The 27,083-nt window shown below is 41.1% G+C and overlaps 1 protein-coding gene across 3 annotated transcripts in view; it reads left to right on the forward strand.

The window, feature by feature from the left end:
- DIAPH3 (diaphanous related formin 3) overlaps window positions 1-27,083 on the forward strand; it is a 125,392-nt gene that overhangs the window by 55,581 nt on the left and 42,728 nt on the right. For all 3 annotated transcript variants that reach the window (XM_077927787.1, XM_077927788.1, XM_077927789.1), the window contains exons 24-27: window positions 1,307-1,472; window positions 2,414-2,549; window positions 5,070-5,165; window positions 5,374-5,439. In XM_077927787.1, coding sequence (XP_077783913.1) covers window positions 1,307-1,472; window positions 2,414-2,549; window positions 5,070-5,165; window positions 5,374-5,439 — 464 coding nt within the window. The remainder of the gene's footprint in view (window positions 1-1,306; window positions 1,473-2,413; window positions 2,550-5,069; window positions 5,166-5,373; window positions 5,440-27,083) is intronic.

Consider the following 27,083-nt stretch of genomic DNA (forward strand, 5'->3'; position numbering starts at 1 on the left):
AACTTGATATAGGTACATAGTGAAAATGCTATCTGAATGATGACTTCCTATTATGCTTAGCAAAATTATAAGAACTGAGACTCTAGAAACACAGGAGGCGAGAAGTTTAGGAATATTGGTTCGGTTGTAACAAGCACCTTTTCATGTTTGATTTTCATTGTGCATTTACTAGCATGGTTTAAGTATTAAGAGGCTTTAAAGATTATCAGAAATTCAGCCAAAAAATCACAAAATGACATGTGTAGAGGAATACTATGAAGAAAAAATAAAGTACCAGCTGAGAGTGTTGCAAGGAGATCTGTAACATTGTGGTATACTAGATAAAAGAAAAAGTGATGATTACTAATTGTGAAAAATATAGATATGTTTAAGAAAATGTTGGCAATGTTGTGTATTTTAAACCCAAAAAAAGTTGCAGAGGCATGGAAGTGAACAATTATGTGAGTGAACAGAAGTGAAAGTTTAATTAGAATATTAAAGTGCTGAACTGTTTCCCAATACTTTTCTTTATTAAAATTACTGACAAACATTTATTTTTGAGCATTAATAAAATATTAGTTAGAGAACAGTAATTCTCATTGATTTTTGAGAAGGATCAGTAAGTTTGTTACCAAAGAAGTTCACTTGTTTGAATGTTTCAGAGGACTAGCGCTTTGAGTAACTAATCTATGTATTTTTGCAGCGTTTAGTTTGTGTTGTATTGGTGCCCAAGAAGAAATCTCTTAGAGTATTTGCTCCCTGCTCTTCGAGGTGGGGGGAACAGCCTCCCAGAGCAGCTTACATGCAGTTAGTTAAAGCAAGATATTCCCACTAGTTTGTTATCTAAGTGGGACTTGGGTTGTGCAGAGGCAATTAATCTTTGAGGTATGAAAAATGTAGGAAGAATAGAAAGGAAAAATCGAAAAATGCTGACTATGAGAAGAATCACATGCTATTGGAGAGGTGTTGTTACTGCTGATAACTTGCTATTTCCTCTTTCCTGGAAACTTAGTATTCTCTATTTATTTTGATTGATTGATTGATTGATTGATTGATTGATTGAATTTATATCCTGCCCCTCTTCCTGAAGAAGCCCAGACTGGCAAACAAAGCAAAATAATTGTAAAACACTAAAACTTTCTAAAAACGTACTCTCTTCCATCCAGTGATCTTGGAGTTGCCAGGAACAATATTCTTCAGCTACCAAACACCTGAGTAAATGGGAATGTTTTCAAATTCTTCCTGAAAGTTAGTGAGAATGGAGACAGGTGCACCTCAATATGGAAGTCATTTGACAATCAGTTTTGTAACCTTAACAAACTTAATACACCTTTGCAATTCAAGCACGGGAACAGTTCCAGAAACTTTCGAGGATGCATAACAGTATGGAAACACTCTATCGAAATGTAATGGAATTTTATGCCGTCGATTGGAAGAAAGTTTCAGTGGAAGAATTTCTAACTGACTTGAACAATTTTAGGACAATGTTTATGGTAAATCTTATTACAATCAAATTCTAGACTCTGCAGAAGTAGTATAGATGAATATGCTTTTGCTTCACAGGTTCAGCTATTCTTTACATCACTAAGAACAGCCAGCCACAACCTTGTGTCTCCATATATTGTTGGACTACAATCTCAGCATGGCCAGTTGTCAGACATGTTGGAAATTAACAGTCCAACATCATCTGGTGGACTGAAGGTTGGGGAAGGCTGACTAGAAAGATGAGTATATATTTTGTTGGTAGCAGCAACCTAATATGCAAGCATGGTGGACCATTTTACCCCAAGTTACATGAGAACCAGATACATTTGAAACAGCAGCTACTAGTCTAGGTATATAACTCTGCTGCTGCCCCTTACTTCAGGTGTTCAGGGGAGAGTGCTGATCCTGATTCTTACATAGCCATAATGGTATGATCTCTCATATCAGTACAAGAGGCAGGTCTCTGCATGCTTGGGGTTTCCCAAGGTATGCACAAATACAAAAAATATTTGTCATAAATAAATAGAATGGGGCAACCTTTCCCTGCCACCCCTCCCCCCTAAACAAAACATAACAATAAAAGCAGGGAGGAATAGCAAGTGGGATGCACAGGTGAGAAGAGTGGTCTACAAAAATTGCCCACTCACTGCTTGAACATCATTTTTTAACATTAAGGCTAAACAGCTGGGCTGACTTGGATGTGTGCAAGAGGAAGAAGCAATAGGTTGAAGGAGTGAAAGTGGGGTAGGAAAGGCAAGAGATGCCAGCTTTTTAAAACAACCCTAGTACTATAACAGATTCTACTGCTGTGGTGGTGTTTTATTGTTGTAAACTGCTTTAGGATTTATTTTCAAATGAAAAGCAGCATAGAAATGATTTTAAATAGGCATGTATACATTTTTCTAAGTCATAATTGTTTATGCTGGTGAAATTTAATATATTTTGCTAGCAAGCTGCAAAGGAGAATATGAGAAGAAAAGAAGCAGAAGAAAAGCAGAGACGTGCTAGAATTGCTAAAGAAAAAGCAGAAAGGGAAAAAATAGAAAGACAAAGAAAGAAAAAGTGTTTGTTGGAAATGAAAACAGGTAATGTGGACAGGAACCTTGTTCTTGTAATATTGCTTGTGTTACTAGCTCGATGACTTCTAAAAGCAGAACTGGTTGTTTCACTTCACAAATGTGCTTAAATCTGACTAATCATTTCAGGGCAATATTTTGCTTGTGTGGAGAATTAAATTCCTATTATTTCCCGTTAATGCCACACTTTCTTTGCTTTCCACATTTTTCTTGCCCTCAAGCTAACATTAAGATGCTCGGGAAATGCGGTGCACTTTGCCCATGCTCTGGCCCCTCTTGCCTTACCTCTGGTTGTGCTGATGTTTGCCTCTTGGCCCTTGGCTTAGGGGGCTAAGTAAGGTAAGTTCCTTGCTCACCCATGCCAGCACTCTTTCCTTGATTCAAGATGCTGCATGCTCCTACTTTCCAGCTTTGCACGGCACACCTCCCACAACATGTAGAAGTAGTGGGTAGGTACCTCCCAAATTTTAAGTGGACCTGAAATTGGAAAATGCTGCAACTATATCCTATCCTAGGCCAGCCTTTCTTGACCTTGGGTCCCCATGTGGTCTTAACTACAACTCCCATCATCCCTGACCTGGCTGGTTAGGAATGGATTGAGAACAACATCTGGGGACTCGAGGATGAAAAAGACTGTCCTAAACTAATCTGTCCATGCTGAAAATCCCATTTACTTTCTGAGCTGGAGGAGAGTTTACTGGGGACATGGTGCTCAGTTCATAATGTAGATTGTCCTAAAAACTATCATTTTTAATCTTGATTTCTTCATCTTTTGTTCTGCTTATACAATTTCCTTAGCATAGGGGAAAAAAACTACTTATGATGTTATAGGTTCAGAGCTATGCAGCAGTACAATCAGCATATACCTAAATTGTTAAAAGGGGGGTTGGCATTAGCTCAGTTTGTCAGCTGGCTCAGCAAGCATATCGGTTTCATTTCAGTAGGAGAAGAATATTACTTCAAAGTTAGCAGTAAAAATGGTAACTTATTGCTGCCTACAGATTGTCCTTTGATCGAAACATTTAAGGCAGTTTGCAATTCTGCATCCCAGCTCACCTGGGGTTCATAAAATCATAGAAGGGACCCCAAGGAAGGGAAGGGACCTTGGAAGGGACCCCGAGGGTCATCTAGTCCACCCCCTGCAGTGCAGGAACCTCAGCTAAAGCATCTATGACAGATGGCCATCCAACTTCTGCTTAAAACCCCCCCAAGGAAAGAGAGTCCACCACCTCTTGTAGGAGTCTGTTCCACTGCCAAACAGCCCTTACTGTCAGAATGTTCTTTCTGATGTTTAGTCAGAATCTCCTTTCTTGTAACTTGAAGCCATTGATTCGAGTCCTACCCTCCAGAGCAGAAGAAAACAAGCTTGCTACATCTTCCATGTGACAGCCCTTCAGATGTTTGAAGATGGCTATTATATTTATTCTCAGCCTCTTATCTAGGCTAAATATACCAAAATCCCTCAACTGTTCCTCATAAGACTTGCTTTCCAGAACCTTTGTTATCTTGGTTGCCCTCCTCTACGCACATTTCAGCTTGTCAATATCCTTCTTAAATTGTGGTGCCCGTTGCATATCTTCTGTCTGAGAAATCGAAAACAATTTTGTGCAGATTACTTGACGTAACTTGAATTACATTTTTTTGAAACAAACAACTGCAAAATTATTGTTGAATGGGAAGTGTATGTGCATATCTGCTTTAAGTAGCTCTTTTGAAATTGTATGTAGCTGTATAAGACCCTATAGCAGAGAAACTAAACTGTGTTGGCTCAGACGTAGTACTGGCTTATGGACAGTCCTCCCAAAGGCTGCAATCCCATGGAGGGTGCAGCCAGTGGGAGTAGGCGTTACTAAAGTTGGTATGACTACTTTGTACCAGCTATCTCTGGTCTGTGTCTCTGCATATGTGTGTGTGTGTACGCGCGCATGCGCGTGCACACACACACACACACAAGTGTGCATAGTTTCAGATCAAACTATACTTTGAATGAATTCTGCTTTTTTAAATGCAACGTTAAATGGTTAAAAAAATACAGAGGGTCGAAGTATTTAGTGAATGAAAGTATATTTTCATGAGTGGACATTCACAAATCCATAAATGATCCATTTAGGGAAGCAGAATCTGAACATCTAATATACTGTATGCAAGTAATCATTTTCGTCTTGGAAGATGATGTAACCTGCTTCTGCAAACCCACATGGCTTTAGGATGTGGCTTCATTCAGGGTTCAGAGATATTAGAAGCATATGAATGATGTTGCATTATATTTAAAGTTACTGCTCTATTTCATTTTAGGACGCAGTGGTGTGAGGTGAATCAAATGAACTTTGGTCTGCATTAGTGGACACAATATGAACACTAACAGGGCTGACTTCTTGGAGATCTGATTTATGAGTAAATTAAAGGCTTGTCTGAATTTGGAATTGCCAGCTTTTTATTGCTACGGTTTCTTCTCCAGCCCTGTAAATCCTTTGGCATTGCTATGGTAACCATGAAAGCTGAAGGAATTCCCTCCATCTCTTTTTACAGAGGGTGATGAGACAGGTGTGATGGATAGCCTACTGGAGGCCTTGCAGTCAGGTGCTGCTTTTCGAGACAGAAGAAAACGCACAACAAGGGCTAAAGGTGAATACTCCTCCCCCTTCTTTTATAGATTTAGGGCACAGGACTATTTACTACAGAATGCATCAGTTGGTGGAGAACTACTTATAGTAACAACATTAAATGATAATTTGTAAAGTTTTCAGAGTACACCTTCCAGGAAACTACCTTTTGGAAATACACTTTTGTGTAAATATTAAAAATACTTGTTTTTTTCTTCTTTTTCCTTTAGATACAGATGTGCCACAGAATTTCAGCCCAACCTCTGAAAGACCTGTTCTGAAAGCTTGTAACCATGGTAATTCACAAATCATATGTTTTTATTGTTGATTCCTATTGATTTCCATAAGGGTCTGTTATATTCCTTGTTTACTGTCATATCTGGAATAAGCCACTGGGATTGGCTTGCCAAATGGAAGTCACTTAGTGTCTACATTCTTAAAAGTTTTCTTCTTATCTTTACATATCTGACCTGCATTTTTACTTTGTCTAAAATCTGAAGAGTTGTAGATGCCAAATAACATAATTCAAAATACTAGTAAAGTATGTCTTTAGCTCTTGAATTTAAATATATTGTCTTATTTATAAAATAGGTCAAGTGTTACTTTGTTTTAAAATAGCATTAAAAAAGAAAAGGTTTTTTATTTATTAACTCAGTGGTTTATAAAATATCATTGTTAAGGACCTGAGTATGATTCAGGAAGGACTGTATTTCATATTATGAAGAATGTAAGTACCATTTCACATGTTGGGCAAAAAATAATAATATTAAATATTCAAGTTTGTGAATTTAAGCAGAGGATTTTATCTGTTTATTTCACCTACAAAGGAAAAGAATATTTTCTTTACCTTATTTTATTAAGTAATTTCTTTTATTAAGTAATGCTTACTTAATATATGCACAAAAATCATGGGGGGAATATAGCTAGCCATTTTATAGTTTTAGAATATGATGCATTCCCTGTTCCCTGTGGTCCGAAGAACCTTGCTGAAGTGAAGCAGGTTTAGAACTGGTCAGGACTGGGAGACTGCATAGAAGTCCTGTGTACACTGTCTTGAATTCCATGGGAAAAAATGCAGTGAAATACATTTCACTATACAGTGGTACCTTGGGTTATAGACGCTTCAGGTTACAGACTCCGCTTACCCAGAAATAGTACCTTGGGTTAAGAACTTTGCTTCAGGATGAGAACAGAAATCGTGCTCCGGCAGCGCAGCAACAGCAGGAGGCCCCATTAGCTAAAGTGGTGCTTCAGGTTAAGAACAGTTTCAGGTTAAGAACGGACCTCCAGTGGTCCCTCGGGTTAAGAACTTAATTCATTCTGGAGGTCGTTCTTAACCTGAAACTGTTCTTAACCTGAGGTACCACTTTATCTAATGGGGCCTCCTGCTGCTGCCGGAGCACGATTTCTGTTCTCATCCTGAAGCAAAGTTCTTAACCCGAAGTACTATTTCCGGGTTAGCGGAGTGTGTAACCTGAAGCGTCTGTAACCCAAGGTACCACTGTATGTGTAAGCTATTCTACTTGGAGTGATCTTTGTAGAAGCAATACATGGTTTGTTTTTTGTTATGAAAATCTCCCTGTTGGGAGGTTAAAGCTGATTATTTGCTACTGCTGCTAAAAACCATTTCCAAGGCAAGCTGATTCATCTTCCTTTTTTATGATTCTGGAAATACAAAACCCTCCTAGAACATCTGGGTTACCTTGCTGGCTCAGTCTAAAATGCATCTAATGCAGCATCTGCTTTCAGCAGCAGTCAGCCAGATTGCTCACAAGTAAGGTGTGATGGCCTTCTTCTGTCTGTCCCAGCATCTAGTCTTTAGAGGTATACTGCTTCTATATGTATAGAGGTTCTGTTTCGCTACTATGGGCATTGCTTGGTAGTTTATGTGGTGTCCGAACTTTTTTCAAAGAGGGCCAGATTTGATGAAGTGAAGGGCCGTGAGGACCGACCAAAGGGCCAACCAAAGTTGTTAACCTTTTTTAGGATTGAAGTTGTTGGGGTTCTTTTTACCCCAGGAAATGTACTACTGTACTACTGTGGGGGCCAGAATAAACTGACCAGCGGGCTGGATTAGGCCCCTGAAATGAACTTTCAACATGCCTGGTTATGGCCATTGCTGCACCCTGTAGCAGTGAATTCCATAATAGTGTGTTGTGTGGTTCAGCACTTGTTTTTATTGGTCCCAACCCTACCGCTGATCAACTTTCTCTTGTTGGAAGATTCTTAATTTACTGTTGCAGTTGGTTGAGCCCTGAAACCGGGATGGATAAGTTCTGGCATGCCTTTAAATATGCAACCTTTTGATGTCAATCTAGTTTTAGAAACAGTTTTGAAGGACAGCAGAAGCTGATCAGACTGTAAAATGGGATCAGGTAAATCAACTTTGTAAAAAGGGAGAAAATGTCTAATGCACCTATGTCACAACTCAATATTGTTTAAACTGTCTTTGTAAGTATTTTTAATGGCACCTGAAGAACTGAAATTTTCAGATAGTCAATAAAGAGAAGTCTTATGAAAATTGTTTTAAAAAAGCAATTCTAGACATTGCATCTGTCACTGATCTCATTCCCTACCAACAGTGACCCTTTCCGTCTAGACTCTGACTAATGATTTTCAGAGCTTCGTTAAACCAGTTATAGAAGATTGTTGTCAGGCATTCTCCACTAAATTGCTTACCTAAGCTATGTAGACATTCTGGTCAGGAGTTTTCAAACACTGATTTTAAGTAGCAATATTCTGCAGAATAGGTTCATGGGGGAAAAGAACACAACAGAGAGGAAACATGGCAATGTGTGTGTGTAATTTGTAAAGATCACATGATACTCCTCCTATGCAAGTAAGGCACCAATTGTCAGAGATGGATGTGTTGGCACTTCTCAATGCGTCACTTCTCCCTGTATGGGTGACTTGCTTCCATTCTCTTATATGGAGAATATGGCCCCTGTTCCTGGTGTCAATTGTTATGTGAAGGGCTAGATCTTGGTATTCTCCCAGTGCAAGTGATTTGTAACGTTAATTCCTACCTAAGATTGTGTATACACAGACTTATGTACATAGAACTCTGTAGAGGCTACTTCAGTGCAGCTAAGGGGAAGGACCATAAATAACTGGTGGAGACTATGTTCTGCATGCAGAAGGTCCCATGTTCAATCCCTGGCATCTCCAGGTAAGGCTGGGAAAGATTGGTCTGAAGCCCTGGATAACGATGCTGTTGATGCTGACAATACTGAGTAGATGAATCAGTCGTCTGATTTGGATTAAGGGAACTTTCTATGTTCCCTTGTAGGACAGAAAAGTGGATTGATGGAATCTGGAGATTCAGTAACCATGGCAGCAAGACTTGTTTTAGCTAGTGGGCTGCAATCACCAAGCTCACCTGCTACAAGATATGGTAGAACTTAGGGTATCCTGGGAAGACTCCACAGTAAGAGTAATCATGAGTTTTTTACCTTTCTGGTGGCAACTCAGAGAAGAGCTCTGCTACTAGCCTTGCGAAGTTGAGTGGCTCAATAGTATGGATGCCAGATGGAGTACAGGAAGAGGCATGTTGCTAGGCTGATAATGGACATTAGCCTAAGCCCCCACAATAGCATTTCTTTCTGAGTAGTGGAGCCATGTTTTCAAAACCTTTCGTAGCTAAGTAATAATCTCTTTGAGTGGTGGCAGAAATTTCTCTCTAATAATTTTGAGGGCCCATATTTGAAAGCCTTTCCGTTAGCAATATTTCCTCCCAGCATATTTACATTGGTGATTTTTTAATATATATATTATAGTGTATTTAAGACCAGGTCTTTACAAAAGTTTGTTTAAAAACCACCTGTCTCATAAGCATTCATTTCCAGACTCCTAGTCTTGAGAAACTTGCCTATATATCCAGAAAGCTCTTTTGTTAATACTAACACTAGGGGGTGCCATTCATCCATTGTTTAGCTCTAGATTGCTTTGAAAATGCGGGCAGCAAAATTTTCTCACGTCAGAATGAAATGAATTCTATAATGAAATAATGCATAAAAAACTATTATGAAATTCATGTATAACAAGCTAGATATATATCGTATAAACTAAAGACGTCTGCTACCTAGCTGTTATTGCCATACTGCCTGGTAAAATAATTATTACTGTCCTGACATTTCATAAATATACATAAATGAAGAGGGTACAAGCATTAATTTTAAAGTTTGGAGAACAATATAATGGTAATATTTACTTTCATGATGCTGTATACTACATGCACTTCATTCAGTTGAAACTAATTTTATAGTTTTTAGCTTAATCAGGTTTGTTCTTGGCCTTAGGCACATTAAGTATTTACAGCTAGCATAAACAGCACTTAAGTGGTATTATAATAATGAACAAAATTTTTGGTCATTGTTGGATAAAGTGTTAAGATAGCAAGGGAAATGTATACTTTTACAGTTGTACTGTAGGTGGTACTCTTTTACTGCTTCTTCTGAGGGTAGGGGCAGAATAAATATATATTCAATTCAGTGCGATCCATCATCAGGCAACTGTTCAAAAAGTAGCATTCTTAAATGCTCTCAAATGTCCAGTAGCAAAAATAAATGAAGGGCATAGTGCATTAAGGGATTTCCAGTGGAGTCTCTCAGGGCAGAGGAAACTGCTGCGAGAGAGAGCTCATGGGACAGATTGTGCTCTTACTGCCTTTAGCAATAGCTTCCTAACTAATCAGTCTCCAGGCTTACACCCTGCTTTAACTTGAGCTGCTTTCTGTTTGCTAGGCACTGACTGAAAACAGGACACAGCCAATTATTCTCTGCTGAGTTAACCCATTTCACTTTATCCAGTGGAAAGCATGATTGCCTCCGTATGGCAACATATTCTTCATGTGTTTTCATTTTTAGTTACACATCTTCTAAATTAGGGTAAATAACAAATTATTTCAAATAAGTTTTAATTAAAACATTCACATATTTCTGTTAGGTACTCAGAGGTTTTTCTGTTGAGCCAGTTAGCACATTGAAAAAACCAATCCTGTACATCCGAGTTACGCAAATAATGTGAAATGACACCAGAAATGGACCATCACTTATGCAGAAATAATTGTCCAAATAAGAACATAAGAAGGGCCTGCAGGATCAGGCAAAAGGGACATCTAGGCCAACATCCTGTTCTCACAGTTGCCAACCAGATGCTTGTGGATAACCCACAAGCGGGATCCGAGCACAAGAGCTCGTTTTTCTTGTGGTTTTCAGAAGCATTACTGCCTTTGACTGTGAAGGCAGAGCTTAGCCATCCTGGCTGGTTGGCTATAAACCGTTGTGCTTTGTGGTTTTTAATTTAATAATTTCACCCCACATTTTTGGTCTCTACTTTATTCAAAGACTACTCTGTGGCTGGTATTTAAAGCAGAATGTAAGTACATTTTCCCCTGAAGTGCTGGTAAATGATAAGTATATGTTCCCAATTGGCAACATCATTTATTTAGAAGAATTTAAACATAAGAACAACCTGCTGGCTCACACCAAAGGTCTAGCATCCTGTTCTCACAGTGACCACCAAATGCCCATGGGAAGCCCACATATAGGAGATGAGTGTGCAATAGCAGTCTCCCCACTTGTGATTCAAGCAACTGGCGTTCGGAGGCAGACTGCCTGCCACAGGGGAGGTGGAAAGTAGCCACCGTGGCTATTAGCTATCAAAAGCCTTGCCCTCCTTTAAAGCTAATCAAGTTGATGGCCATCATTACTTCTTGTGGGAACAAATGCCATTGTTCTGTGCGCTGTGTTTTTTGTCTGACCTGAATCTTCCTGACTTACAGTATTATGAAAGATTGAGAAAAACTTCTTTGTGACCACATCATGCACAATTTTGCAAACCTCTGTCATCTTCCCTCTTTACTCTCCTTTTCTGTAAACTAAAAAGTTCCAAGTCAACCTTTCCTCAAAGGGCAGTTGCTCCATCCCCTTGATTGTCCTGCTTGGCCTTTTCTGAACCCTTCCAGCTCTATAGTGTCCATTTGTTCTCAATCAGTTTGACAACACTTAACATAAGAGAAGCCTCCTGGATCAGGCTGGTGGCCTATCGTGTTCGGCATTCTGCTCTCCCCGTGGCCAGCCAGATGCCTCTGGGTAGCAGGAACCAAGTATAACCCTGCTCTTCCCTCCTGCGGTTTTTAGTCACTTGCATCTGGAATCAGGTCCTGGGGCACAACTTGGTCAAAAGGAAAGAGGAAAAAACCAGGGAGTCTGCAATACTTAGCTAATTTGGAACCGCTGGCATAAAGGACTTAAATGGCTGGACCACATTGCTTGTTTTCAATGTACTACTTTGTTATTTTGTTCATATGTTTATTTGTAAATCACTTTTAAGACTATTCCGTGGTTAAGTTTTGAAATAAAAAAAGGAGAGAGACAATTGCTGTGTTTGACTAAATCAGCAGTGAGCAACCTCAGTCTCAGGGACAAAATGTAGCCCTTCAGACCTCTTTATCCTTCACTCAGGACCCTCCCTAGGCCACATCTCATCAGCCCTGCTCCATCTCTTCCTTGAGTGCTTTCACCTGGCTGGCATATGGACTTGAAATGTGACATTTGATTGCCTTGAGAGAGAGGTTAGAGGAGGGGCAGTAGAAACCTCTGTGTTTTGCATGGTTGGAATACTGTACAAAGGTACTAAATGTCACATCTGTTGAATCACCTACTTTGACTGTGGTCTTGGCCACCACTGGTATATCTCCACTCGTCAAGCTAGTCCCACCCCCCACCCCCACTTGACTAGTTTCAACAAAGCATAGTTAAGATGAACTACAGTTTAGGGTTGGGTTGTAATACTGAGCTGTAGTTATTCAAAAGCGAACATGAAAGCTTCATATTTCATGGATATGCTGGGAGTTTCTTCTGCAGCTTGTTTCCATTATGATAAACAAAGGTTTATTGTGATATCCAAATGCAGATCAAATGAGAGGATTTTAACTGACCTTACATTTGCTTTCTGTACTAACCAGAGGAATCTAATAAGTGTGGGACACTAAATTCTGTCAACAGGGGTTACTCTAGTAGCTGATACCTGAAGCTTCTTTGTCACAGTCACATGTTGTGGGTGGTATCCAACCAAACTGTTAGTGCAAGCACTTTTGACTGTGCAACTGAATTCCCTCTCCACGAGCCCCCTGCCCCCTCCCTAAATCTGCTTCAGAGGGTTGGGGGAAACCCACAGCAGATGGTGGGGAGGGGAGTGGGGGTGGTGGTTCTGTTTCACAGCCCAGAGTGTTTGATGTAGCAGAACTATTTAGTTGGATACTGCCCTTAATTTGGATTATATACTTATAAAACATAACAACCTGAAAATTAACAATAGTGGAGCAGTAACAGTTGGGTTTGCAAAATGTTCTACCAGCGAATTGGTACGTAGTTGCTTGTTCCTATGTATGGTATCAAAAATGTGAATAAGGAGTGTTGTGCTATTTGTGGACAAGTAGTGTAGAATTCAACATTTTCCTTGTTAAAGGATATATCTTGGTCTTATCCAAAGTCCTTAGCTAGACAAGTTTTATCTTGTGAGCAAACATTGAGAGCTATATTAGGTCTTCTGTAGGAGATTCAGTCATCAGGGCTGGATGTGTAGGGAGCTGCCACAGTAGGGTGTCATAAATAGCTGGAGAGCCATCTGGCCTCAGTCTGTTAATACATATTTCCCTTTTGCAGGCAACTAGTGTGGTTTTTCCCCTGCTGTATGCAGCAAAGATGAGGTGCCAAAGATGAGGCAAAGGCAGTGAGGTGCCTTTTTGGAAGGCTGATTAGATTCCATTTCAGGAGGTGTGGTACTGTTTGTTGGTGGCTGCAAAACAACAACAACAACACAGTAGCTTGTGCTACGTTAAAGTGCACGTTTTCATAGACTTGAGGGAACTTCATCAGATGTGTTATCCTCAGTTCACAGGTGTGCCTGTATGAAATTATAAAATTCACACAAAACCCCTAGTATATTAAAGGAAAACAGAGACAACTGGCAATAAAATGCAAAAAGTACAGTCTGTGACAATTCTGTGTAAAATTTAAGATAAGCACACACAAAAATTAATCACAATAGAAGAAATAGTGGTAGTGCAGTCATCCCAGGCTTGATATGTTAATTAACACTTGTGTTGGGACTGGACACTATTGTCTCAATTCAAGCCTAAACAAATAAGTCAAACTTCTTGAATAGGTCTAATTCAACAATTTCACACCAGTCGTCCCTTTAAATTATTTTGTTAGAGAATAACAATGTTCCTGTGGGCAGTGGAGTGTCCTTGGAGGCTGAAATGTTCTCCCAGTGGGTTTCTGAACAAAAGGTTGTGTAGAACCATAAAAACAGAGAAAGCTATTACAAGGTTCTGAGGAGTAGACTGTAGTCCACAAAAGCATAATCTTCTGGGGGGTTTTGCTGCTACAGATAATGGTGTTAGGCAACTGGGATTGTTGCAACGTCTGCTTTTGTGTTGTGTCTCCGTTATGTGGCCTGTTGTTGTTCAAACACTTTCAATCTAAATTTGATATCCTGTAGTTTAAAACCACTGTTTTTATGCTGTAGCTATGCTTAGCTATTACAGAATCAATTTGCCTCTCTCGTATTTTAATTCTTGCCTGGTAGTCATTGGCAACAAGGAATTGCATGCAACCAAGTGCATGGAATTCCACACAGATTCGTGAGCAGGTTGTCAGTGGAGGGATGTCGTAATCCTCTGCACTCAGCATAGGAACCAAGTGGGATTCTAGAAGTGAGAGGCTCCCTCCTCTACATCCAGAATGGGAATAGTTAACATTTGCACATAATTGAATAGTGGAATTCACTTACCACCAATTTGGAAGGCTTTAGAGGGGTATTAGAAAAAAATTATGAAGGGTAAGTCTATATCTACCTCTATAACCAGAGCATGCTAGGGAGCAACAGCAGGAACAGGCTATTGCACTCATGTCCTGCTTGGAGACATGTAGCTGGCCCTGGAGAAAACAGGTTGCTGGACTAGATAGGTCTTTGCTCTTAATTCAGTAGTGCTCTTCTTGGCTCTTAAATGCAGTAGGCTTTTACAGGAGAGATAAAGTTGTCCGCCTCTTGTCTGCCAGCCCACAGCAGGCTAGTAACGTTTGTGTGCTTATTTACTATGTTTAGAAATGTATATTTCTCTGTTTTGAGCTATGCAATGTATATCCAGATGTTAAAATTTGTTCTCCTGATTTTGTCATTTGAAAGCTGCCTTAGGAGCATTTTTTGTCTGGCGAGTGTGATAATAAAAAAATCCAAATAAATAGGAACAAAGGAAGTTGCTGATACTGAGTTCAGAGCATTGGTCTATGTAACACAGTATTGTCTACATTGACTGGCAGTGGCTCTCTGGGGTTTTGTATAAGGTTTTCTTCCAGCCCTACCTAGACATGCCGGTGATTGAACCAGGCACCTTCTGTGTGCAAGGCAGATGCTCTACCACTGAGCTATAGCCCTTCCCCTGGTACAGAGATGTGGGTGGTGCTGTGGTCTAAACCACTGAGCCTCTTGGGCTTGCCCATCAGAAGGTTGGTGGTTCGAATCTGCGTGACAGGGTGAGCTCCTGTTGCTCTTTCCTAGCTTCTGCCAACCTAGTTCTTCAAAAGCATGCCAGTGCAAATAGATAAGTAGGTACCGCTGCAGCGGGAAGGTAAACAGTGTTTCTGTGCACTCTGGTTTCTGTTGCAGTGTCCTGTTGCACCAGAAGCAGTTTAGTCATTCTGGCCACATGACCCAGAAGCTGTCTGTGGACAAATGCCAGCTCCTTCAGCCTGAAGCGAGATGAGTGCTGCATCCCATAGTTGCCTTTGGCTGGACTTAACCGTCCAGGGTTCCTTTACCTCTTTACCTTTGCTAGATTACAACTCCCATCATCCCTGACCAATGGCCATGCTGGATGGGGCTGATGGGAATTGAAGTTGCAACACCTGGAGGGCCACAGGTTCCTCATTACTAATCTAGGCTAAGCCCTTTATAGCAGACCTTGTTTTTGGATGTGCATCTTAAAAATATAAAGCAGGTTTGTTTTGAAAACAAGTGTATTATGTAAGTACACTCAAGAGGTCAGATTAGCTATGGCTCCCTATTAAGTGAAATGTATGTTATGGCCCTTGCTACTTCTCCAGTTTTAGGAAACTTTATGAGTGGCTCAGTATAAATGCATTAAGTGCCCAGATAGGTGATATTTCCATTTTTGTTTTTTAAAATGTGTTATTTGTCTTCATTGAGCCTCAGAGGTTGGTAGGAAATAAGTTCAAATACCGTATTTTTTCATATATAAGATGCCCCCTATTTTTGCAGCAACAACCAATCGCCAGTCCACCCTTGGCACTATCCATGTATAAGAAGCCCCCTAATTTTTGCCTTTTTTTAAAGGAAAAAAACCCTTGTCTTATACACAGAAAAATATGGTAAATAAAAATGACTAGGCTCACTGATCATCAGCACCCTCATAATTTTTGTCTAAATGCTTTCTAGTGTAAAGGGTAAAGGGACCCCTGACCATTAGGTCCAGTTGCGGACGACTCTGGGGTTATGGCGCTCATCTTGCTTTATTGGCCGAGGGAGCTGGCGTACAGCTTCCAGGTCATGTGGCCAGCATGACTAAGCCGCTTCTGGCGAACCAGAGCAGCGCACGGAAACGCCATTTACCTTCCCGCCAGAGCGGTACCTATTTATCTACTTGCACTTTGACGTGCTTTTGAACTGCTAGGTTGGCGGAGCAGGGACCAAGCAATGGGAGCTCACCCCATGGTGGGGATTTGAACTGCCAATCTTCTGATCGGCAAGCCCTAGGTTCTGTGGTTTAACCCACAGCACCACCCGCGTTATATTTATATTCTTAGTAGAACATCCTTTACTGGAACAATGTTGTTAATATAAATCAAGTAGTATTGTCTTTGTTGATGAAGCATTATAGTGTTGAACCATCTTCAGTTTTCATAGAATCATAGAATTGGAAGGGACTCCAGGGGTTATCTAGTCCAACCACCTGCACTTGTAGGTATCTCAAGTAAAGCATCCATGACACTTGGTCATCCAACCTCTGGTTAAAAACCTCCAAGGAAGGAGAGTCCACCACCTTCCAAGGCAGTCCATTCCACTGTTGAACAGCTCTTACTGTCAGAAAGTTCTTCCTGGTGTTTAGTCAGAATCTCCTTTCTCGTAACTTGAAGCCATTAGTTCAGGTCCTAGCCTCCAGAGCAGGAGAAAACGAGCTTGTTCCCTCTTCCATGTGACAGCCCTTAAGATATTTGAAGATGGCTATCATATCTCCTCTGTCTCCTCCTATCCAGGCTAAACATACCCAGCTCCCCGAACTGTTCCTCATAAGACTTGGCTTCCAGGGAGGCTCGCCTAGTTCTTTCATTACATATCTTTAGGCGTCAGGTGAAAATGGTTCTCTATACCTCTATAAGGGGACGCGGGTGGCGCTGTGGGTAAAACCTCAGCGCCTAGGACTTGCCGATCGTCAGGTCGGTGGTTCGAATCCCCGCGGTGGGGTGCGCTCCTGCTGCTCGGTCCCAGCGCCTGCCAACCTAGCAGTTCGAAAGCACCCCCGGGTGCAAGTAGATAAATAGGGACCGCTTACTAGCGGGAAGGTAAACGGCGTTCCGTGTGCTGCGCTGGCTCGCCAGATGCAGCTTGTCACGCTGGCCACGTGACCCGGAAGTGTCTCCGGACAGCGCTGGCCCCCGGCCTCTTAAGTGAGATGGGCGCACAACCCTAGAGTCGGACACGACTGGCCCACCCGGACAGCGGTACCTTTACCTTTACCTTTATACCTCTATAACTGCATCACAGTCATTGGCTCATGCTATGTTTGTGGTCTTCTAAAACCCCTAGATCCTTTTCACGTGTATTACTGGCAAGCCAAGTGTTCCCATCTTGTATTTGTGCAGCTGGTTATTCCTGCCTAAGTGTACAACCTTATATTTGTGTCTACTGAAATTTATTTTGTTAGTTTTGGCCCAGTTCTCCAATCTTTTAAGGTCATCTTAAATCTCAGTTCTGTCTTCTGTGGCATTAGCTATGCCTCCTAGTTTGGTGTCACCTGCAAATTTGATGAATATCCCCTCAATTTCTTCATCCAAGTAGTTTATAAAGACGAGCAACGGGCCTAGGGCCTCCCTCATATGAAAGCCCCCAGAGCTATTTGCAATGAACAAAAAGGAAGAAAGTCCCACTTCTTTTGGCTTTATTAAAATAATTGTGTAGGGCCAAACCATACAGTCCTTAGATCTAAGGGACTCAATGTGGGAAGCTCATATATTTCCATTGCCTGCCCCTCTTACTAGGGGATAAAGTCTCTCTTCATTTGTTAATGACAGTGATGATGATTCTTAATGTCACTGTTGACTGCTGTTCACTTTACATGGTTGAAATATTATTCTGATATACCGGTAGTTTATTAATAGTTTAGTAAAACATTTGATTCAGAATAATTTTTTTCTTGTTTTCCTCCTCTAAAAAACTATGGTAGGTGCGTCTTATGGAGTGAAAAATACAGCATTTCAATCTCAGTGCTGTGGTTAGTTGATACTGTTTTGAATGTGGGACCCATCCTCTAAACTGCTTACTTTATTTCCTTTATCTTTTACAAGAAAGCAGTTGCAATATGCTTGAGATTTTAGAAAAATTCATTGAAGATTTCTGTTAAATGTGTGTATCCTAACAGCCTGTGTATGTGAGAGAGAAAGAGCTCTGGCTTCTTCAATTTCCATGGTTCAACAGAATTACATAGAAAACAAATGACCATTTTTATCATTTCTTCATTTCTGATAAAATCATTTTAGTTAACCTAAATTCATTTTGAATTAACAACTTGCAATGCACTCTGAAATAATTAAATTGCAGTGTGTGCTTATCTTGGTTTTCCAAACAGACTTATCCCACCCATATAGAAGTCTACTGTTTGGTCAGCTCTATTGCTTAAGAATAAATCATTTTTTTTTTCTTTTTACATCAGTTGCTATAAAATATTAGCCACCTGTGAGAATTTGCATATTTGGAAGAACCTTCTGTTTGATTTTTTTTGGCTGTATTCCAAGGTTTGTATGTGTGTTTTTAAATGGTTTATAAAGGAAAGCAGAAATTGAGCCATTTCAAATCTTTCTAGTTAATTACTCTAAGAGGTACTGTATGTTAGGAAAATAAAGACACAATTTCTTAATTAATCTAGAAAAAATAAAGCAAACATTCTGAAATGCCATTGGGCAAATGCATGGGACAGAACCATGGCTATTCTGCTTAATAGCGATTATGTTGTACACAAGCTGAAGCCAGAGCCCTGTGTCGTCTGGGCAACTCCAGTTGCCATAGCAATGGAACTCTGTTGCAGGAGCAGGGTGAATGCTAATTGTAGCCATTTGTTGTTCCCTTTTGAGTCTTCTTTAACTTGGCACGATTGCAAAGCAGTCTGAGGTGCTGGGTGAGCAATATTGAGAACCCCAAAAGTACTGTTACTCAAGGAAACGGGATGCTTGGCTTGAAGTAATTATTTTAGCAGTCAACAGTGCTGACAGTGCCACTGTGTGGGCAGGGATACAATCTGATAGGGATAGAGAGCTGTTTAAAAGCTGGTTTGTTATTATTTATCTACTTCCAGCATTTGTATGTCATTCCATACAGTTTACAGTTAGTAAGTAAAAATAATGCAAATATAAGACTAAAGCACAAAACTGTTTTAAAAAAATGAGATGCCCATTTAAAAGACCTGGGTGTCCCAAAGGCTGCAAAGATGGTGCCAGATGAGCTTCCAGTCTGCTCCATTACCAGGGTGTCGCTAATTAAAAGGCCTTTTATCTGGTAGTTATCCACCTCACATTAGAGCCAGTGTGGCACAATGGTTAGAGTTTTGGACTAGGACTTGGGCGAGCAGGATTCGAATCCCCATTCAGCCATGAAGGTCACTGGGTAACCTTGAGCCAGTCACCATCTCTTAGCCTAACCTACCTCACAGGATTGTTGTGAGGATGAAATGGGGAAGAGGAGAACCATGTAAACCATCTTGAGATCCTTGAAAGATAAAGGTGATATATAAATGTTAATACTGCTGCTGCTGCTGCTGCTGTTGCTGCTACTACTACCACCACCACCACTACTACTACTACTACTGCTACTACTAACAATATATGGTGGGTGTACATGGAGCAGGATGTCTGAAGACTATTTTCCTGCATTGTAGGGACTTGGAGTAGATGACCCTTGGGGTCCCTTCCAACTCTACAATTCTGTGATTCAAGATCCTTAGGGGTTTACCAGTTAAAAGCAGCAATTTAAATTTGGTCAGTGCAGCCAACAGAAGACAGAATAAATATTGTCAAATGACACAGTCCAGTTAATAATCTTGCAACCTGTTTAGACAACTGCAATGTCCAGACCACTTTTGATGTCATTACAGCCTAAATGAAAGTTTACCATGGCACCAAAAGAAGCATTTTTCTTTGTAGATTTGGCCTGAGTCTGCAAAGAAAAAATGTTACTTTGCATAAATGACTCCGCATAGGAACGCAGGAAGCTGCCTTACTGGTCAGCCTGGCTCAGTATTGTCTACACTGACTGGCAACATCTTTCCATGGTTTCAAACATGGACAAGTGAAACCAATCGCCTGTCTCTTTGATCCTTGCCCATGTTGGCTAATAAAAGCAAGCCCGGAAGGACAGGACGATGGGCCCCACGGGTGGTGAATGCTTCCCTCTGTGTTGGGAGTCTTCCTAGACCCATTGAAAGAAATTGTAATTAAACTGCTTCTTAAAAAACCATCTTTGTACCAACCACTATGGCCAACTATCGTCCATTCTCCATTCTTGGGTAAGGTGATTGAGTAGGTGGGTGCTGAACAACTCCAGGCATGCCTGGAGGATGCAGACCATTTTGATCCCCTCCAGTCGGGATTCAGGCATCATCATGGGACTGAAACTTGGTTGTACTGGTTGATGATCTCCAGCAGGCTAAGGATAAAGGTGAAAGCTGTTTCACAGTTCTGCTGGATCTCTCAGTGGCCTTTGATACCATCAACCATGGTATACTTCTGGACTGGCTAGAGGGGTTGGGAGCTGGGGGCAGTATTATATAGTGGTTCCGCTCCTTCCTCCTGGGTCGTGTCCAGAAAGTGGTGTTGGAGGATGAGTGTTCAGATCTCTGGGCGCTCACTTGTGGAGTGCTTCAGGGCCCCATACTCTCCCCCATGCTTTTCAACATCTACCTGAAGCCGCTGAGAGGGGTCATCAGGGGGTTTGGGCTGGGTGTTCATCAGTATGCGGATGATATCCAGCTCTCCCTCTCTTTTAAATCAGAACCAGTGAAGGTAGTGAATGTCTTGTGTGCGTGTCTGGAGGTGGTTGGAGGATGGATGGCAGCTAACAGATTGAGGTTGAATCCTGACAAGACAGAAGCACTGTTTTGGGGGGATAGGGGGCGGGGGGAGTAACTGTGCCCCTAAAGGACCAGGTGCACAGCCTGGGTGTAATTTTGGACTCACAGCTGTCCATAGAGGCGCAGGTCAATTCTGTGTCCAGGGCAGCTGTCTACCAGCTCCATCTGGTACACAGGTTGAAACCCCATCTGCCCGCAGACTGTCTCACCAAAGTGGTGCTTGCTCTGGTTGTCTTCCTCTTAGACTACTGCAATGCGCTTTACGTTGGGCTACTTTTGAAGGTGACTCTGAAACTACAACTATTCCAGAATGTGGCAGCTAGACTGATGACTGGAAGTGGCCACCGAGAGCATATAACACCAGTCCTAAAGGATCTTTACTGGCTCCCAGTATATATCTGAGCATGATTCAAAGTGTTGGTGCTGACCTGTAAAGCCCTAAACAGCCTCAGCCCAGAAAAACTGAAGGAGTGTCTTCATCCTGATCGTTCAGTCCGGACACTGAGATCCTTCTCTGAGGGTCTTCTGCTGGTTCCCTCGCTGCGAAAAGCGAAGCGACAGGGAACCAGGCAGAAGGCCTTCTTGGTAGTGGCATCCTCCCTGTACAATGCCCTCCCATCAGATGTCAAGGAGATAAAGAACTACATAACTTCTAAAAGACACCTGAAGGTGTTTGCATTCAGCACAAGTGACCAAATGCAAACTCTGCTTGCAGAGGAACAATTAGGAGTGCACTTTAAGGCTCATGGTTATTCATTTGCAGCTGCACCTTACCCTTCCCATACATTTCACCATATCACATCAGTTGTCAGAGGTTAGGGCAGCGGTTCTCAACCTGTGGGTCCCCAGATGATGTTGGACTACAACTCCCACCATCCCTGAGCTCTGGCCTTGCTAGCTATGGGTGATGGGAGTTGTAGTTCAACAACATCTGGGGACCCACAGGTTGAGAAAGGCTGGGTTAGGGCATGGTGGGGGGGGGGGCTTGCAGGTCCAGTTAAGATTCCAGATGGGCCTAATTTGGCCAATGGGTGAAGGTCCCCTATGCATGCTTTAGGGGAAATGTAGCTCAAACTAGAAGAATCAGAACATCATTCAAGTGGATGGATGAACCAACAATATATCTGCCTGTCTGGATTTAGTCTCTGTTTAATCATTCTCCACCCAGTCCATTACTTTACCCAAGCACTATGTCAGGACAGATGAAGCCTCACTTGAATCTGATGAAAAAGAGAGATAAACTAGGTATCATCCAGATAATGGTGACATCTCAGACCAAATCTCCAAATGACTTCTTCCAGGGGTTTCATATAGGGAAAAGAATAAAACCCTGAGGAATCCCAAAATGTGACTGTCAAAGATTCAAGCAGTAATCTCCCAGCACGGCTTCCTGGAAATAGACATCCAAGTAAGAATAGAACTACCACCAAGCAATGCTTCTCACACATAATCCAGCCTATCCAGAAGAATACTGTGGTCAATGGTATCAAAAATGGTTGTATTTTGCCTTTCAGCAAAGGTCTTCTCAAAGGGTGGTCAATGGTATTCTATCCCCAAACAAGACCTGAAACTTGAATGAAATGGAACTAGGGTACTCTTGGATGAAACAGTGTCTGCAGTTGCACAGTCACTATTCTCTCAATCACCTTGTCCAGGAAGGGAATATTGACCTTAGGTCCATCATTGCCAATGTCATAGGGCATGAGGTTAGTTTTCTTCAGAAACAGCTGAATCAAGATTTATTTTGATAAACTGCAAGTGCCCTCTTTCAGTGAGTTATTTACAACTTCCTGGATGTAGGTGGATATCTCCTCCCTGCTAGATTTAATAAGCTATTAAGGGCGTGAGTCAAGCATACAAGTGGTTGATCAGATTTGAACAATCACCTTGTCAATGTCATCAGGCTCAAATAACCAAAGGTCACCCCACAAAACTGGACTAGGTTGTTTACCTTATACTGCAGTGACTGTGAAATCAAAATCATTATGGATAAACACATCACAGTGTTCTGAGAATTCTATTATATCTTCCACTCAGCAGATTTCAAAAGGTCCCACACCATCGGGGAAAGATCCTTTGCAAAACACTGAGGGGATGCAACAGCATCTCTATCATCGCCATATAAAGGTAAAGGGAAAAAGGACCCCTGACCATTAGGTCCAGTTGTGGCCGACTCTGGGGTTGCGGTGCTCATCTCACTTTATTGGCCGAGGGAGCCGACGTACAGCTTCCAGGTCATGTGGCCAGCATGACTAAGCCGCTTCTGGCGAACCAGAGCAGCGCATGGAAACGTCGTTTACCTTGCTGCTGGAGCGGTACCTATTGATCTACTTGCACTGGTGTGCTTTCAAACTGCTAGGTTGGCAGGAGCAGGGACCGAGCAACGGGAGCTCACCCCGCCGCAGGGATTTGAACCGCCGACCTTCTGATCGGCAAGTCCTAGGCTCTGTGGTTTAACCCACAGTGCCACCCGCGTCCCTCATCGCCGCCATATAGTAGGCCCAATAATGGGCTCTTGCTTGTTTGTATGCATTCATCTTGAGTTTATTTATTTGTTCAGTTCTTTAAAAGGCACTTCCTTGGTTAAGATCCCAGTGCAGCTTACAAAACACAGATAACACAATACGTTTGATAGAAATACTTTTTTACAGCCAACATCGTATTGCTTTAAATATTCAAGCTGACAGATTACTACAGATGAAGGCAGTTTAAAGACATCTGATACGAATCACAATACAGTGGTACCTCTGGTTACGAACGCTTCAGGTTCCGAGCTCCGCTAACCTGGAAGTAGCTGCTCCTAGTTGTGAACTTTGCTCCAGGATGTGAATGAAAATCGCATGCGTGCAGCGGGAGACCCCATTAGTGAAAGCACACCTCAGAATAAGAACGATTTCAGCTTAAGAACGGACCTCAGGAACAAATTAAGTACTTAGCCAGAGGCACCACTGTGGTCTTTTCCAAAGGGATGATTGAAGAGGTGGGTCTTAGGGCTCTGACAAAAACTAATGAGAGTGACAGCCATATTCCAGAAGAGGGAAATCTACAGGTGGCATGCCATATCAGGGAATACCCATCTCTGTGTCACTGCACAGCAGACAGTTTTTCTCCACCTACGCTCTAACCATCTTCCCTCTTCATTGCCCTTAGCTCAGGTATGGATCAAGGAGCTGCATGGGCTCTAATCAGCAGAAGGGGCACTTGTTAACCCCCACAAAGTCCTTTCTCAATTCCAGAGAGGAACTAGGGCTTCCACAGGAGCAGCAACCATACCAGCAGGAAAATTCCCAGGAACCCTTATGATTTTATCAGCTTAATGGAGGAGGACTATTCCAGTAGCACTGCCCCCCCCCCCGCCCAGCCTGTAAAGGGGAAGTGATTCGACCATGACAAAAGAGCAGGTGTCAAACCACCTACTTTCAGATCACTCTTCTCCTGTTCAGCTGAGAGAACCAAGTGGTATACTGATGATATGTTGGGATTATTGGTAGCCATGATATCCTGATCAGCCCCAGGCGAGATGGTTTGGGCATGTTTTTATATGGCGGTTACTTTGACACAGTGTGTGTATTGCCTTTAAAATAGTTTAGATAGGCCTGAACATAGCACTGGAGTTTGACACTAGGGAACAAGTTATTTCACAGAGTAGTACTTGATTATGTCATATTTCATGAGGATATTGTTGTTGTACCATAGATGCCAGTTAGAGCACTGGCTCTCAGCCATACTTTTATACTAAGGAATCTTAAGAGGCTTCATTATTTACTCATTCAGAAAGTTGGGTTGCAGTTAATCACCATCTACAACTGCACATCTAAATTGAAAATTACTCAGTGTTCTTTCTATACCCTTAATAGCATGTCAGTGGAATTGTTTAATAATAATAATAATAATAATAATAATAATAATAATATGCAAGAGGACTCTGTAGTACATAGCTTCAAGATGAGTAAAGAGTAATATTATTGAAGTATATATTGGTGTTCAAGAGCCAATAAGAAGATGTGGCCAAATACTTTTAAAAATGCATGTCTGGTACTGGTACTAATTATAGTTGCTAAGTTGTAACTTTTCTTGAATACATAGCATATGTAGAGAATTACAGACTGTGCAATCTACATAGAGGAATCAATTATTTGTGTACAGAAAAATATGTGCTCTGGTTGTCCACCCTTTTTTCTTTTTCTCACCATGCCTGTTTTATTGTACAACTGGTTGTACATTACTGGAGCAAGAGAAACTTCTATTACAAAGACATACCATATTTTTCCGTGTATAAGACTAGGGTTTTGGTTTTTTTTACCAAAAAATTAGGTTTAAAATTGGGGCTCATCTTATACATGGGTAGTGCTGAGTGGTGTTTTCTTAATTTGGAGTCCCCAAAAATAGGTGGCGTCTTATACACAGAAAAATACAGTATGTACCTAAAAGAATACTAAATGATCAGAGCACATCACCTACAGTAGGCCTGTATCTGACCTATACATATGGAAACATCCTAAGAGGTGGCCCAACAAGTAAAAATGTCATTGCTGGTGGAATGCTTGTACATCACAGAGAAAAGTCGCATCCCAGCTTATGTCCCTAACATTCTAGCTTTCTGCAAACATATGGTGCTTGTGGGCAAGTGTCTAACCTAATCCCCTACCTTTTGTTCTGCAATGGTATAGTCCCAGGAAAAATGCCATGTAATGTTTCTGAATATGTGAAGATATTCTGACTTCAGCATTGAAAAATGATTCCTCAGGTTCCCAAGTTCTTTTATAGCAAGGAAACACAAAGAACTCTTGAGTGTGTTTCTAATAGTTAGCAGATGTAACATTTTGAATTGCTTGGAATATTAACTCATATGGACTTACTTTGATTAAAGTTAGTAGCACTATAATGATCATGTGATAACTGATGAAAATGTTCAGATACTATATGAAACTTACAGTTTACTGTGGATTTACAGAGTTTGAATAAAAATTAGATGGTTCTCTGATTCTGATAGTAATATGACCTTTATTCTGTGTGTATATGTTGAATTTATTTCAAATACAGCAAATGGCTTCTATCCCTTTATACTTGGGATTTATTATGTACACAGCTGCTTAAAATGAAATTGCATTACTATTTCAAAAGATGATCTCAGCCAAAAGACATTTTGATGAGGTCTTCATAATGTTCTCTTCCTCTTCCCAAATCATCTTCTTACACTTCCATTTCATGTCAAGCTTCCTATGGATTCAAAGAGCCCTGTAAAAGCACCTAAAGCACTTATATATGTTAACAGATGTTCTCTTAATTTTTCTCTCTTTATGCAACGTTCTTCTCACTTTATTCTGTTCTACTCCAAAAGGGCCCCACACTCAAGAACAGCTGGGGCGTGGAAGCACATCTGAATCTTTCAGGTGTCATTGGTGGCCTTTACAATCCCCACAGTATCCGAAATAACCCCCACTCTATTTTTGTCACCTTCCTCCATCTCTTCCACGTCCCACTTCAAAAGCCACTGCTTTAACAGTGCCTTTCTTAAGGTATCCCATCCTTGAACTCAGTTTCCACTGCCATCTTGCACTTTTCATTCACTTCTCCTACCCTTTATACATTTGCATTTTAAAGCTCTCTAGACCGAGACCATGTAGCTTCTGAGTTCTGTGCAGCCCCTAGTACACTCTAGCTACTTTAAATAGTATTATTCATTTCCTTTTTGTCTGTACTGTACCTGACAGTCCTCAACTTGAGTATGTCACAATTTAGTCATCATGAATAGCTTTTGAATAACATTTGTCCTTTTCTTGATTTATGTCCTAAACGATTCCTTCATTATAAAATGATCAGCATATTATGAAGTGGGAATGTAAAGAGAATTTATCAAGATAAACTGCAGCTAGTTATCCCATTGAAGTTATGTCACAGATATTTCAGCAAGGTCCCTGCCTCTGGCATTTACTATCTAAATGACTTGTGGCAGAAGATTATAGATCTTTCTTAGGAGGTAAAGGTTGGAGTGATTCCAACCCCCCAACCCCCCCCCCCCCTTATTGAAGGCAAGTCTTGGCTTATTTAAGAGTTTTTCCTTCTGTGAAACCTGCATTCATTATGTAACATTTGGCAAATCTTACAGGTAAGGAAATACACATTTCTATGAGTTCATGGCCTCTTCTCATCTATGGTAAATTTGACTTATCAAGGGCAAGCCATGAGAGCACAGCTTTTCTGCAGGTTTGATGGGGAATGTCAGCTGCTATACCTTTGCAAGGATCCTTGGGGATTTTAGTAACAAGTCTGATATAACTGTAAAAAGCATCAGCTATTCTGGCTGCTTTAACCTCATACAGCATTTGTAGTAGATGGGAAGAACACCTGCGTATGGTTGCATAAATAGGCAAAATGCTTCAGGTTCTTTTACATGGTTTTATATTTCTTCCACTAAAAATATAAATGAAAAACACAATGGATTACATAGGCTGCATTATGAAAGGCATCATATAGCAAGTTTTGAGACTCTTTTATCATTATCTCTTGGTTCCCATCTGCAATGGCTGCCCCTCTTTTTACTCTATCCAAAATATAATGCCGCAGTCCATAAAT

The sequence above is a fragment of the Podarcis muralis genome, chromosome 4, assembly GCF_964188315.1.
Source record: "Podarcis muralis chromosome 4, rPodMur119.hap1.1, whole genome shotgun sequence".
In the NCBI taxonomy this organism is placed as follows: domain Eukaryota; kingdom Metazoa; phylum Chordata; class Lepidosauria; order Squamata; family Lacertidae; genus Podarcis; species Podarcis muralis.